The sequence below is a fragment of the Zeus faber genome (assembly GCF_960531495.2).
Source record: "Zeus faber genome assembly, chromosome: 2".
Classification (NCBI taxonomy): domain Eukaryota; kingdom Metazoa; phylum Chordata; class Actinopteri; order Zeiformes; family Zeidae; genus Zeus; species Zeus faber.
The window spans coordinates 14,502,851-14,517,242 of NC_137189.1; the positions used below are offsets into that span (position 1 = coordinate 14,502,851).

At 51.2% G+C, this 14,392-nt stretch overlaps 2 protein-coding genes across 2 annotated transcripts in view; one reads left to right on the forward strand and one right to left on the reverse strand.

Annotated features, from left to right (window-relative positions):
* The window catches only part of nhsl1b (NHS-like 1b), a 125,744-nt gene extending 114,015 nt beyond the window's left edge, over window positions 1-11,729 (forward strand). The window contains exons 6-9 of the mRNA XM_080022991.1: window positions 1,154-4,477; window positions 6,163-6,289; window positions 8,408-8,443; window positions 9,064-11,729. Coding sequence (XP_079879117.1) covers window positions 1,154-4,477; window positions 6,163-6,289; window positions 8,408-8,443; window positions 9,064-9,808 — 4,232 coding nt within the window. The 3' untranslated portion in view covers window positions 9,809-11,729. The remainder of the gene's footprint in view (window positions 1-1,153; window positions 4,478-6,162; window positions 6,290-8,407; window positions 8,444-9,063) is intronic.
* A 2,047-nt stretch (window positions 11,730-13,776) lies between these two features.
* hebp2 (heme binding protein 2) overlaps window positions 13,777-14,392 on the reverse strand; it is a 4,922-nt gene continuing 4,306 nt past the window's right edge. The window contains exon 4 of the mRNA XM_080020735.1: window positions 13,777-14,392. This exon is cut by the window's right edge and continues 1,531 nt beyond it. The gene's annotated coding sequence lies outside the window, so the exon portion shown is untranslated.

Sequence of the window (14,392 nt, forward strand, 5' to 3'; positions counted from 1 at the left end):
TAAGCTCGCTAAGCGAAAGTCCATTTGCAGTCATTCCGACAGCGCCTTAGGGCTTGTGTTATTTCATCTGTTTTTATTTTATTTTTTTCATCACTTGCTTGAGCCAGAGCGGTGCTGCAGCATTTGAGGAGGGATAGGGGGTAAATGTCATTTAATTTGTTGTGAGATAAGATTGGCGAAGCTGATACAGGAACAGAGCTTTAGTGGCTGCAGCCTCTGAATGTCATGATTAATGGTGCTGGGTAAACGTCCCCATCGCCCCTGTCCCCCCCCTCTATGTCGCTCTCTCTCTCGCTCTTTCTCTCTCTCTCTCTCTCTCTCTCCCCCCATACCAGAGCTGCCAGTGAAGTAGACCTGCAGCTTAATCTATCGCACACAGCAGCAGCAGCTGAGCTGTCACTCTTGCTTTTAGCAGAAAGAGAGGTAGAGTGTGAGTGTGTGTGCATCAAGTCTTGTAAGAGAGAAAGAGGAAGGAAAGAAGACAGTGTGTTGTTTTTATTTTTGAGTATGAGCATCAACAGGCAAGCCACCACAGATGGGAGACACACCAGAAATCCTTTCCTATTTTCCATCTCTTTCTTCGATTTGTGTCTTTACGCCCCGGTAGGTTGTGTGTGTGTGTGTGTGTGTGTGTGTGTGTGTGTGTGTGTGTGTGTGTGTGTGTGTGTGTGTGTGTGTCTGTGTCTGTGTCTGTGTATGTGTGTGTGTGCGCGTGCGCGGTTACGGATGTATGTGACATTGCATTTACTTGCTGTGTGTGTGTTCACGTTGTGCATTGATAGGTTGTTTGCCTGCCTGTTTTGCTGCCTGGCCAGCTGGCCGTCCCTTACCCCACGGGGCCCATTTACTCTTCCATCAGACACAAACAGAGCCGGAGACAAACAGCATTGTAGGACGCATCGCTCTCTCTCTGTCTTTATCGCTCATTAATGTCGAATACCAGACATTATTAGCATGTGGGACAGGCTTATGGGAAACCAAATTAACAAGCCTCCCACTTGTCACCGTTAGTCTGATGGATGGCCCTGCTAGACATCATGACAGAGGAAGTGACAAGCAGAGAGGTGTACAGAACTCGGAGGAAGATATAGGAGGTGTTCTGATCCATTGTGTGTTTATTCTCTGCTTCTGTCTCTCTCTCCCCACCCAACAGCAAAAGGACGCGGTGGAGAGCTCCGGCCGCATTCCATGTTCATCCCAGGCCAGTACTCCACCCTCGGCCGAGTCGGGAGCGTCAATTCAGCCCTTCGTCGTTCCGAGACACGCGAGTCTGGCTGCCAGACGGAGGAGGTGAAGATCGTCCCCCCATCCATGAGGAGGATCCGGGCACAGAGGGGACAGGGAATAGCGGCCCAGATGGCAGGGATTTCCAATTCCTCCTCGACAGGAAGTATATCTGTCTCCAGTAGCAATGGCTCCGGGATCCTGGTCCTGCCGCCCCACCTGACCGGAAACACTTCCCGCTTCCACAGTCTGCCCCGACATGGAGCCAGGGTTTCCCTCAGTGCTGATCCCATCTACAGCAGCACCCCCATCAGGTCAGACAAACAATCCACTCCCCAGAGACAGATAGGCAAGCTGCAGGTTGACGAGACAGTTGTTCACTTGAGGAACATGCCCAGGAAAGGTACCCTGCCCAGGCCTAAATCTCAGGAGGTCAGGGGGACGCAGGTCAGCGAGTGGGGTGGAGGTCCAGCTTGTGTCGTGTCCCCACACGCTGCATACTCCACCTCCCTCATCCCTAACGCAACCATGTCTAGCTCAGCAGAGGTCATAGCCCTCCACACATCCGGCCAGCGCCCCCAGTCCCCCGCCTCAACCTTTCCCACAGCAAGGCCGTTTAGTGTTGCCTCCGACACCAACACTGACTCCCTCACTTCCAGCACCACAGACCACAGCTCCTGCCCAGCCCTAGCCACTGCCACATTTATGCATACGGCACAAGGTGTTCCAGTCACTTCAGCACCCTCTAGCGAATTGGGGCACTCAGACAGCAGCCTACAGAGCCACAGCACCCTGGCACCCACCCCTCCGTGCTCCGTGGCTGAGGAACAGTGGATTTACGATACGCCGGAGAATGTGGTGACGCCCCGACGCCCCCTGACCCCAAGCTGCTCCACGCCAATCAACCAGCTCTACAGCAGCCTGGAGCTCTCCTCCAGGACCACCACAGACTCCAGCTCCCTCTACTCCCAGGACAACGATGGATACTACACCTCCATGCACCTGGACTCCGGCCTGCGCTCTCGCAGTCATGGCAGCGGCCATGGCCACGGTGCGGCTGCCGGACGTGCCACTAGACACAGCATGTACGAGTGTCGTGAGATAGCCAGCCAGGAGGACACGGGCAGTCTATACAGCGACCGCTCTCTGTCTCGCAGCATCTCACTTCGAAAGTCAAAGAAGCCCCCGCTTCCCCCAGCACGCACGGATTCCCTCAGACGCAAGCCCTCTGGGAAGAAGCCCCTCGGGGGTGTCAGCGCCATCAGTGGAGCCAATGAGGCAAATGGTGCCGTGCTTAACGAGAGTCTTATTGCCAGCCTGCAGCAGAGCCTGCAGTTGGGGCTTAGAGGCGGTAACAGAAAGGGTGTGACTCCATCGTCGCCCTCCCAAAGCCCCTGCAGTGACTATGATGACCCCTGGGTCCTGCGGCCGCGCAGCCAGAGCAGCGTCAGCGTTGCTAGCTCAGCAGTTTCACTAGCAGCAAACACTAACAACGGGGTCGTGACAAACGTTTACTCGCTGTGCCACGTCACCCCAGCTCACAGTGAGACTAGCAGCCTGCGGTCGGACTACGCAGAGTCCTGGGGCTACTACATAGACTACCCTTGCAACCACGGTGACCAAGGAGCACAGGCCACCACGGCTCATTCCACAGCCAACACGTCAGCTGAGCCTCACCTGGGCGAGCTACGAAATGGAGGTGGGATTCACAGCCCCAGCAGCAGGCAGGCCTCCATAGCACCGGCCCAGGAGGGAGGGGTCGCAGTGAAGCCTAAGACAACCTCGTCACCAGACAGGGTGCACAGGCTGACCTCGCCCTCCAGCGGCTATTCCAGTCAGTCCAACACTCCCACAGCTGGCACCCCGGTGCCCTCCTTCATCAGGTCCTTGTCACCCTCAGGCAGCCGTCCCAGGCCCAAAGTGCCTGAGAGGAAGTCCTCACTCCTCTCCTCAGTCTCCATCTCTTCTTCTTCCACCTCCCTTTCCTCTAACACCTCCGACTCGCTAAAGAATTCCGGTCCCCCGCCACCCCTGCCACTCTCCTCCTCGGCCCCCAACACCCCACTCACCCCGCCTCCACCTTTCCCTCCTCCTCTCCCCCCAAGCTCCAGCCTGGGGACTCCTCTTCCTCTACCAGCTCCACCGTTATCCTCGGCCCTTTCCCCTGCTTGCTCCACCTCTCCAGAGTTCCCTCCCCCTCCATCACCTGAAATGTTTATCCACCCCAGCCAGTCCTTCAATGGGAGCCTCAGTCCCCCCCCTCCCCCCCCTCCTCCACTTCCATCGATGGGCACCTCTGCCCTACCCCCTCCACCTCCACCCCTCCCTTCACTTGCCCTACAAATCAGATCTCCATTTTCTAAGATGCCAGCTCCTAAACCTGGGGTACCAGCTGTAGCCCAAAACCCGACCAAGGACAGCAAGGCGTCCAAGCCCCTCATCACCCCCTTTGCGCTTCAGAGTGTTCAGCTTCGCTCAGTCAAGCGACCAGATAAGCCGATCAATGGCGAGAACGACCACCCCAAAGCTGTGGAAGGGCTTGACTTTATCCAGGGTCTGAAGCCCCAGAACCAAGAACAGTCCAAGTCCTTGGAGCAGTCAACTGTGATGACCCTGCTCAACAGCTCCACTCCAGAAGAAAGCTGCCAGGAGACCCTGCCCTCGCCCGTGTCAAAGCTGTTGGAGGAGCTGTCAGCAGACTGCAGTGGCATGCAGGACCTTTTGGGGAGTGATGTGCTGAATGGGAGATCTGATGACCACTATCATCCTTTCCTAAATGGGAAAATAGAAGAGGAAGAAAAGTTGCTGCAGAAAGCAGAGGTGGCGCCCTCGGGCCCCTCAACGAAATCCCAAAGCTCTCCGCTTAAACAGAAACCCCCCGTCGTCTCCAAGAAACCCAAACTCTCGGCCATCGTCCCGGCAGTTAGCTCGCACCCCATTGCGGAGCAGGTCACCCCCGGTGACCAGGTGGACGGGCCGCAGAGGGATACAGTGGAGGAAACCAAGGTGAGCGAGAGCAAGCCAGAGGAAGTGGGCCAAGAGGAGAAGGGGGGGGGGGGAGAGGAGGAAGAGACTTCGGGGAGCTCTGAGCCTTTTAAAGAAAGCCGTGAACCATCCCTGGAGACCCAGGAGGAGCCCACGGCCTCAGGTCAGACAGATGCCAACGGCGACACGCAGGATGAGGAGGAAGATGAAGAGGAAGGTGACGGCACCAGCACCAGTGGATCCATCAGCTCCAAGGAGGACGAGAGTGGTAAGTAGAGGATATCAAAATAGAATACTCCATACACACCTTTGTCTCAAAACGTATGCGTTGAAGACATTGTTTTGGTTGTGTATACATTTCAAAAGTGGAAAAGCAGTAATGGCAGATGCATTGATGGGAAGGGTAGCGGTTGCGGTGTGGTTGTGCAGCTAGAAGGGTTCAGCTTAGCCTGGAGGCAGCTGTGGAGAAAGCCACAAGCCTCAGCCGTGTGTGCATGTGGCCCTCCCTCAAATCCCTCCTTAGGTGTGGACAAAAGAGCCAGTTATTGAGGCCAGCATGGCACCCCCAGAGCTTGCCTGTGATTGGCTCCCCATGTTGAGATATTAAAGCAATTTAGACTGTGAAGATAAAAAGGAGGCCTGGAAACTGGAAAGCTAGAGCTGGGAGGTTTTTCCTCTAAGAGACTAGAGGATTTGGGAGGGGGATACTTTGAACAAATTGCTGTTTCTAATGTGATTGGAAAAAGTTCCAGTTATATTTTTTTAGGAGGGATATTAACAGATGTCTTCTCTATTGCACAGCCAAAACAGTGGTAGGGAGATGGGTTTTCTTGAGCAAAACACTGCAGCGAGTTCCAAGACTGATTATTACTATAATTACTATCATTACTATATTTGCTTTACTTTTGTATTTTAGGGGTAGTTTGTATTTGTAGTTAAGGGCCTTTTTTGGTCAATGGAAGTTAATTACACAACCTTGATTAAGAAAGTTATTTAATTCTCTCCAAGGACATTAAGTCTTAGACAGAAAGCAGTTTATACGTTCAGTCGTTTCTGTCCATTTTCCCTATGTTTTCCTCCCTTGTGAAGGGACAGCACTCTGCCGCAGCCCTGTGGAGTCATCCTTTATCCCCCCCCCCCTCTCTTATTCATCCCTCTGTCCATGCCAGAGTTTTTGCATGCATGGGTCTATGATGGCGCTGCTACTGCGCCCTCCTCTCCCTCCCTCTTTTTCTTTATTTTTTCCGTCCCGCACTCTGACTTTTTCTCTGGCCCCCCCTCCCGCCGCTCTGTCACTCTGTGCCACCACCCATCCTGATTTCTCCCTTTGCCGGTTCTCCAACTGTCATTCTCACCCCTTCTGCCGCCGCCGCCTCCCTTGGCTCTGCCCTCTGCTACTCTCTCTCTCTCTCTCTCTCTCTCTCTCTCTCTCTCTCTCTCTCTCTCTCTCTCTCTCTCTCTCTCTCTCTCTCTCTCTCTCTCTCTCTCTCTCTCTCTCTCTCCCCCCTGCCCTCTGAGTAAGAGGAGCAGGGGAGATGTTTGAGGATATGGGAGGGGGGAGGCGGGCAGTTCTGCTGTATCAGAGGAGGTGAGGGAAGAGAAGTGATGGGGAGGGGGTAAGGGTTGTATTGGGGGAGGGGAGGGGAGAGTGCGATGCCGGGCTGCCCGTAGCGGCTCAGGCAGTCGAGCTGCAGACGGGAGAGGGAGAGGGAAAAGAGGTAGAGCAGAAGAGAAGGAGGATGAAGAACGGGAGTGACAGAGAGTGAGAGAACGTAAGAAGCGGGTGGAGCAGCAGTCTGTGGCACCGCGTCCAGGTTACTGTGAAGGGATAGAGGGGTGTGTGTGTGTGTGTGTGTGTGTGTGTGTGTGTGTGTGTGTGTGTTTCATGTATATGGGTTCTTAGTGTGTTTGCATGTGTTTCCTAACTTCCCTCTCTTTCTCTCTCTCCACCAGGTGAGGTGTTTGACTCCAGCCCCATCAACGGTTCTCCGGCTCCCTCCTCCAACAGGGTCTCTCCCAGGGACATGGTGACCCCCACCCGGCCCCGCACCACAGAGGACCTCTTCGCCGCCATCCACAGGTACACACAAACACACACACACACCCCTCCCCACCTCTTGGATTCTGTTAGCTAATTAGTTCCACTGTGCTGCTCCTCGCTTTGTTTTTGTCCCTCGCTCCATTGTCTTTCCTCGTCTGTTATTTTGTCATTTTATTCTCTCTCTCATTCTGTGGCTCTCACTCCTCTACCCTCGTTTTTGTTTTCTCCTCGCTCTCTCTCCGTCGGCCAGTGTCTCCCTCTATCGTTGTTTCTTCGTGCAGCCACAGAGGAACCCTTGGCTCTTTCCCATAGCACCTTCCCTTAGCTCCTTCCATCAGCTCCATCCCCCAACTCCTTCCCTTGGCACTTTCCCTTAGCTCCTTCCATCAGCTATATCCCATAGCTCCTTCCATAACTTCCTCCCTTCTCCTCTCCTCCTGCCCTCCTCCACTCAGTCCTAACTTCATGCCAGGCCGTCCCAACTGCCGGGCCAGCAAGTCTCCGGAGTCTTTCTAGGAGGATAGAGGACATTGCTGGCATACACTCAGCCGGCGCAGAGTGAAGTGCTCTGTCAGGAGCCGTATAGTGGAGGCATCCATGTTAGTGTAGCCACATAAGGGTAGGGGGTGGGGGTGGGAGTGGGGTGGGGGGGTTCATTCATTATTAAGTCACTCAACGCTCTGTGGCCCTAATCTGGGATAGAGGCTGTGGGAGTTGCATGCATTTGTCTTCCCCCCCCCCCCAGGATCTCTGCGGTCTTATACACAATGCACATACATATTCCTGCACTTCAAAGGGAACAGCCATCAGTTTGTGTGTGTGTGTGTGTGTGTGTGTGTGTGTGTGTGTGTGTGTGTGTGTGTGTGTGTGTGTGTGTGTGTGTGTGTGTGTGTGTGTGTGTGTGTGTGTGTGTGTGTGTGTGTGTGTGTGTGTGTGTGTGTGAGAGTCACGTGTGTGAGCATATTCGTGCATATGTGCATCCTTCTAGGAGCAGCACCCCTAGTTCTCTTGAGCATCACAGGGTTCCATTTCACAGGAATTTATCCCCGCTGGAACCCAGTGGAGATAAATGGGTCCAGAGCAATCTTGTGTGTGTGTGTGTGTGTGTGTGTGTGTGTGTGTGTGAAATTTATTGGGTAATCTAATTAAACGTAGGGGCACTCTGCATGCGTTGGGTTCCAGTTCACCGCCGTCACTCCAGCAGCTTCAACCAGAGACATAAACAAACCAAAATAGCTCGGCACGCAGCGGTGGAAAAGGAACTCAGTCCATAGCTTTTTTTTTTTTTTACATTTACCTGACAAACACTTACATTTATGGGGGAGGAGTCACCTGAGCCGTTCCGCAAAAAGTACTACCATGTCATGGTGCCTCTTGCAAACCCCTCTCCTGCAGTTCACACCCCTCAGTACTTGCTTCTTTTCTCACGTTTACATTCTTAAAGGTTCTTTGTGTTAGAAAGCAGTGATTTTGGAAAAAGTAATGGTTCCCTCCCGGTTCAGCAGAGGGTCCAGTGCAAACATTAAGCCCCAAGAAATCAATGCAGTTCCTCGGGTCTTATTTACTTTCCCATGCAGGGGAGCTGTTAGTTACGGTTCTGCTGTGGGAGCGCGTGAGTTGGTCCTTGTTATTCTGGGGTTGGAGCCGAATTAGTCAGTGCGAATCAGACGGGGATCTATCTTGGTTCAATGGATTCAGGTGTACGTATGCAGGCGCGCGCGTGCGTGTGCATATTGTTACGTAATACCGATGAGTTAATAACACGCTGTGGGGAAGCTCACAGGGGACGTTGTTAGACAGAGGTGGTAATTTAGGGCACAGACCCACATTACTCGCAAGCCGTTGCAAACAGAAGCTCGACACGTATTCCATGCCATGCCCATTGTCTGTAACACCCACGCTTCCACACACACACGCCGCCGCCGCCGACCCCAGTGTCCTTCACTGAGTGTGTTCTCCACAGGTTCTGTTTCCACCAGGGGAGTACAGTATTTATCGGACTCTTATCGTCTCCGGATATACTATGGAGGATTAAAGACTCTTCACCTTCAAAACCCCCCCCCCCCCCCCTTTTTTTTTTTTTTCTGGATCCTCTTTAGGTACAAATATTTCCATTCACTATGTGTCTCTCCCCCTCTTTCTCACCCCCCTGCACAGCGGGGGAACGCAGAGGAGAGCCACCTTGCTGCGGAGGTGCGGCAAGTAGCCTCTACCTTTAATTGGCCACCCTTGTTTACACCCCCGCCGCAAAGCAAGCTTCGGATTAACAACAACAAGCCCACCCCCCACACCGCAGCGCAGCGTGCCCCCCCCCCCCCCCCCCAGCACAGATTAATCACTCAGGTTTCCTCTCTAGTCCTAATCCCCATGTACTCTCCGCTTGCCGCAGTTTTGCCGCTCCGCACTGCCAAGTCAAGGAGTCTCATACCCTGCCCAGAGGAGGCAGAGTCATCCTGGTGTGATTTTTAAAACCTCAGTTTGTCTTGTTGATTAATTCCATTGTGCTCCATCTCAGCCCTTCTCCCCAATTGCAGCGTTTGCACTTTTCCTGTAAAAACCTGTTTGTGTATTTGTTTAAATTGTTTCATTTCATTCCATTCCCCTCCCTTTATTTTTTTTGGGGGGGGGGGCGGAAAACACGCTACTCATTGCTTCGTGTTGTTATGTTCTCTTAAGTCTTCTACTAATGCAGCACTGCTGATCCAGCAAGTTGAGGGCAGTGTGTAACGGATGTAATCCAGCGCCCAAGCCAGGCTGTTTCATTCATCTATTAATCGTTTGTTTTGTTTTTTTCTTCGGTATCCTCCCTTTAGATCCAAGCGGAAGGTCCTGGGGCGCAAGGAGTCTGATGAGGAGAAGTCACGGAGCGGGAGCCACTCCCAGTCGCCCCCCGCCACGCCCACGCCGACATCCCCCGTCACGCCCACGCCGACATCCCCCGCCACGCCCACCACCGTGTCCCCGAGCCCCGTGTCGTCCCTGCCACGCCAGACTGGCTCCATCCAGCGCAACCTGCGCAAGTCGGCCACCAGCAGTGACACCTTCAAGGCGCTGCTGCTGAAGAAGGGCAGCCGCTCGGAGACCAGCTTCCGCATGTCGGCGGCCGAGATGCTGCGCTCTACCGACCCGCGCTTCCAGCGGACGCGCATGGATTCGGTCTTCGACTCCCCCTCAGCCTCCGTACCCTCCCCCATGGCCCCGCTTAGCCCCTGCGCCTCCCCCAGCCAGGCTGCAAGGTCAGCGGCGGCAGCAGAGGAGTGGAACCGCTACGAGGGCCTGGCCCTGTCCTCGCCGTCCTCGCCGTCCTCTTCCTCCTCCTTCTCTTCCTTCTCTTCCTCCCTGAGCGGGATGAAGTACGGGCGCTCACGCACGCCGCCCTCGGCTGCCAGCAGCAAGTACAACGCCCGCTGCCGCTTCCTCAGTAGCCCCATGACGGTGATCTGCGAGCGGGATGGCGAGGGCGAGCTGGCCGAGAGCGCGGCGGACAGTGCGTCCAGCCCCTTAGCCCGGCAGCTCCAGGACTCCAACGGCACTTTATCCCAAGAGAACAGCAGTTAAAGGGAAAGGGACCGTCCCTGGGATGCCAGGGTGATGAACTCATTTGTAGTCGCTGGGAGAGACTGGGCAGGAGGAGGAGGAGCCAGCTGGAAGGCTCTAGAGATCTGTTGGAGCCGCGGGTCCACCTCGAGCCCCGGGTCCTCCTGGGTGAGACCCTCTGAGAGGGCGGACGTGCCAGGTACTGTCACTTGTAGCCCAATCGTAGAGCAGGGACGCACTCAGTCTGAAGTGGAGAACTGGTTTTAATTGCGGCTTTTCAGAGCTTTTTGTCTCTTTTTGTTTGTTCTTTTTTACATTTTCCTGGTGGCTCACCCGTTGTGTTCCAAACCAAAATAATCATGGTCTCCTTTCTAAGCCTGGTGTACTGAGTTTGTTTACCACTCGTTCTGCTCATTTAAACATTTCCCCCGTTGAGAGCTTTTGCTGGTTCTAATAGAATGCAGAGTTTCTTTTTTTTTTGTTTTTGTTTTGATAGGTTTCCCTAAGGATGAGCTCAAGTGAAATGAAGGAACTGAGAAGTCATCGGCTGTGCATTTGTAGTTTGCTACTGCGGTGCTTGGTAGCTAGGAGCTCGGAGTGGCGTGCCGGGAGGGCTCCTCCTGTAAGACCCTCACTTCTGCCTCGCGCCTGTTGTGGAACTTCGTAGCGGGAGGGCGTCACTCCCAAAATCTGGAGGGAAATTACAGATCAGCGTTCGAATGAAGCGCTCTGGGACACAGCGACAGCTCGCGCGGGCTCGGCGCTGCCCCTAGAGGCTGGACAAGTGGAGCCATTACAGAACTGAATGAAAAATGTTCCAAAAAACCTACTGTTGTTTGGATTTTAGTTTGTAGATTTTGCACTGTGCATAGTTGTTCCTTTATCCTTGTATGTTTGTTTTTTTTTGTTGTTTTTTTTTAATCAAAACTATGTTTTAAAGATTGTTTTATTCAACCAACGATGTCATGTCTCATATGTTTGGAACATTTTAATGAATCTAAGCATATATACAACTAGAGATTACATTACAAAATACACAGATTATTTACTGTCCTATTCTGTTTGTCATCATGTTGGTCCACCAAAGAACTCGATGATTAAACATGGGAGGATGTCCTGATGTGTCAACACAATCACCGTTTTGGATTGTTCTTACTACGACACAGCGCCTCCCATGCGTGAGACGGCCTTCTGGAACCTTTCTCGGGCTCAGCAGATCATCATGAAGCCGTTTTACCGTTCAGTTTTATACGGCCATGTGTGTAAATACCTGGAGACTTGTCTTTCAAGTCACATTCTGCTTTACTTTCAAAGGCTCCAAGCATTTTTCCAGTGCCTTCCGTTTGTGGGAAGCAAGTGGTTTCATCTGTTTTTCTTTTGTAGACTATTTATTTTGAAATAGCCCAAATAAACCACAGTGAGCACGGATGTGAGGATGTGACTGAATGAACCTTGCAGGGCTTGTTCCTTAACATCACTCAGCACAACCAACCTTAACATTTTGAGGACAGTGCTCTGTGTTAAAATTATGAATTATGCAGAAATAATTATAAAATAATAATGGTGACATCACATTCACCCATTGGCAGCAACCATGCAAGGCGTACACCTTCCCAACGAGAGCAGTTAGGGGGGTTCAGTGTCTTGCTCAAGGGCACTTCGACATGCTGCCAGCAGGAGCAGGGGGTCGAACCAGGAACCCTCTGATTACTGGACGACTCGCTCTACCTCCTGCGCTGCTGTTGCCCCTAATCATCGTCATCATCATCATCATCATGCAGCATTCAACTGCCTAAAAGCAGAGAAAATGTGGTGGCCGAGTCATTAGCCGGGGTGACAGGCGAGGCTTTATAACCCTCCCAGCGGCCATAACACAGACACGGTGCAATCATCTGCGACCAAAGCTCCAGCCTCCATCCAGGCCAAGATTTAGCACCGGGCAGCCCAGGGCCCTTCTCACGGGAGGGTGGGGGAGGAGATGGGGAGGAAGGGTGAAGTCTTTATCAATGGGCTTGAAGGGGACTGGCCCAAGGACCGAAGCTTGGGGGGTGGAACAGTCGGGGGACGTAAAGATGAACTAGTGGGTGTAGACGCCCAGGCCGGCTGCCATAGCCCTCTCCTGTATGAGTAATAAAAAACGGGATATTTAAAAGAGCGTGTCTTTGTCTCATTTTCCTTTTTCCTCTTCCTCTTCCTCTTCGGGCGTGACGTGATTCATGACCATCTGCCAGCCCCCACGACGCCCCAAATCACCCCTGCATTAGTGCCGTCACCATGGCACCAGTGCTCATCCATCTTCCAGAAAACTCTCGAGGCCATCGATAACATGTCCCCAGCCTCCCACCGCAGGGTCATCAGTTATGTATCTCATTCCTCCTGGACATTCCATTAGAACTTAAACCATCGCAGGCGCAGACCATATAGTCCCTCCACTCCAATCCTACGAAGGCCTACGCTCGTGGCCAATGACACAGTGAAAAGGTCACTGTGGGTGAGCGTCCTTCTCTGTCATGATGCATCAAACTCTCTTGACCTTTTCGCACCTCGACCACATTGAGCATCGCCCAAGAGTACCGACCCGATTCATCACAGGGCCGGCACTGTTTACTTATTCAACACAGACTTTTCTGGCTGCCCTTTGCTGCTGTTTCGTGAAGGCCCGTCCCGTCTGTCTGCCACACAGATATCAAATCAATAATGGCTCCTGCAGATCATAATTATGCTATTGGCTCCCCTTCTCCGAGATGTTCAAGGCCCCCTGTCGTCCAGGTTAAGTGATGGATGAGATGGATGGACTGTAGTAACTTTGTGAAAGGACTTTGACACACAGATTAAGTAATCGATGGGAATTGTTCATTTAAAGGGACTTGAACTGAACACTAAAATGTGAGGTCTTTAAAGTAATAAAGTAAATAGAGAAAAAAGTCCATAGCAGCAGCAATAAAACATAACGCACAATCAAATGTTAACCTGCATATTTTAGTATACTTGTAAATACTATATGGTACAGCAGAGACTTGACACTGCATCTTGGAGATTACATCGCTTTGAAACAAATGTGCACTCAGTGTGAGTCACTCGTAAATAAATTTAAACACTGATGGTTCGCCATCCATCAGTGTTCTAAGTGGCTCGATGACGAAGAACGCATGACCCAACACTTTGTAAAAAGCAGCACGTTTGGTATGAAACCACAGTGTGACCCATTATGCCTCGGTCTGATGCCATTCCACCTCGCCGAGTGTAAAACAGCGTTTCTGCCACAGAAACGGAACAATTTGGAGCATGATTACGTGTGTGTGTGTGCGTATTCCGCTGACCACACTGACAAAAAAAAACAAGGTGTCATTCCCCATATTTTTGCTGAGTGTCTGAACATGATAATGGGAGTGATTCTTCCACAAATAAAAGTGAATGAGTCAGCATGTGTCAGCCTGACGGGGTGAGAGGGGAGAGAGAGAGAGAGAGAGAGAGAGAGAGAGAGAGAGAGAGAGAGAGAGAGAGAGAGAGAGAGAGAGAGAGAGAGAGAGAGCGAGAGGACATGGATTAGGGAAGGCTTCGGTTTCACCACTCCAAAGGAGAAAGACAAATTTCAGGAGAAAATAGAACCTGCTTTGGAATGAGCCATTTCCAAAACCTTCTAAATTACAATTCATTTTTTTGACATTGCAAATTCAATTTAAAAAAAAATGATAATTTGTAAATTCACAGAAAGAGGGGGACCATCGATTAACACAATTGTAAATTTGGGCAGTAAACACATAACAACTCATCTGAATAACCTTCACCATTTGATAATGAATCCATTTATTATCAACATATCACTCTTAAGTGATACGTTCGCAGTGTCGACGTTAAGATATGCCATATTCCTCCGACATTCTTAAATCGACGCAGTGCTTATTTTTCTTCCCTTTTCAATATGAATCCAAGCATAATCAGCCCTTCACCTCAGCTTAAAAACATACCACGGCAACTTCTCATTTGATAAAGGCACAATAACAATTTTATTTAGGTTTTAGTGGAATGTCATAACAGCTCATTTGCTACACACAGAGATATATGGAAAATGTTGAAAAACTATCAAAAAACATCTGACAAGGCTGTGGCTGTCAAACATTTGGCATTGTGTTAGAGGTCTGAAGTAGAACTGGGGGGAAAAAAAATCTAGGACAGCAAGTCAGAGGATCTCAAGAGAAACCAATTTGTCACATTCTGCAAGTAAATGTTTTAAATTGTGCCAGAAATCATACGCATGTTATTCCATTGAGGTTTCAGTGTGATGACATTCATTTTTAATGAAGATCCAAACTCCCTTTAGACCTTTTATGAAACGAAAAATCTTAAGTATCATCAGTAAATAATGAACCTTGAAATGATGCTCCACCATCTTGTTTTTGAACCTAATATAAGACACATTATATTATTATAATATATATTATTGTCTGATGTTTTGCCGCAAAATGAAGCAGACTTGCTTTGGCTCTACCTAGTGGACATCTACTGTATGTGCTAACATTGTTTCACTATTGCTGCAACATTTACACTCTCTGGGGTTTTATACCAAAATGTCAGAGTTTCTGTCCTCAAGGCTACAAGGTACAG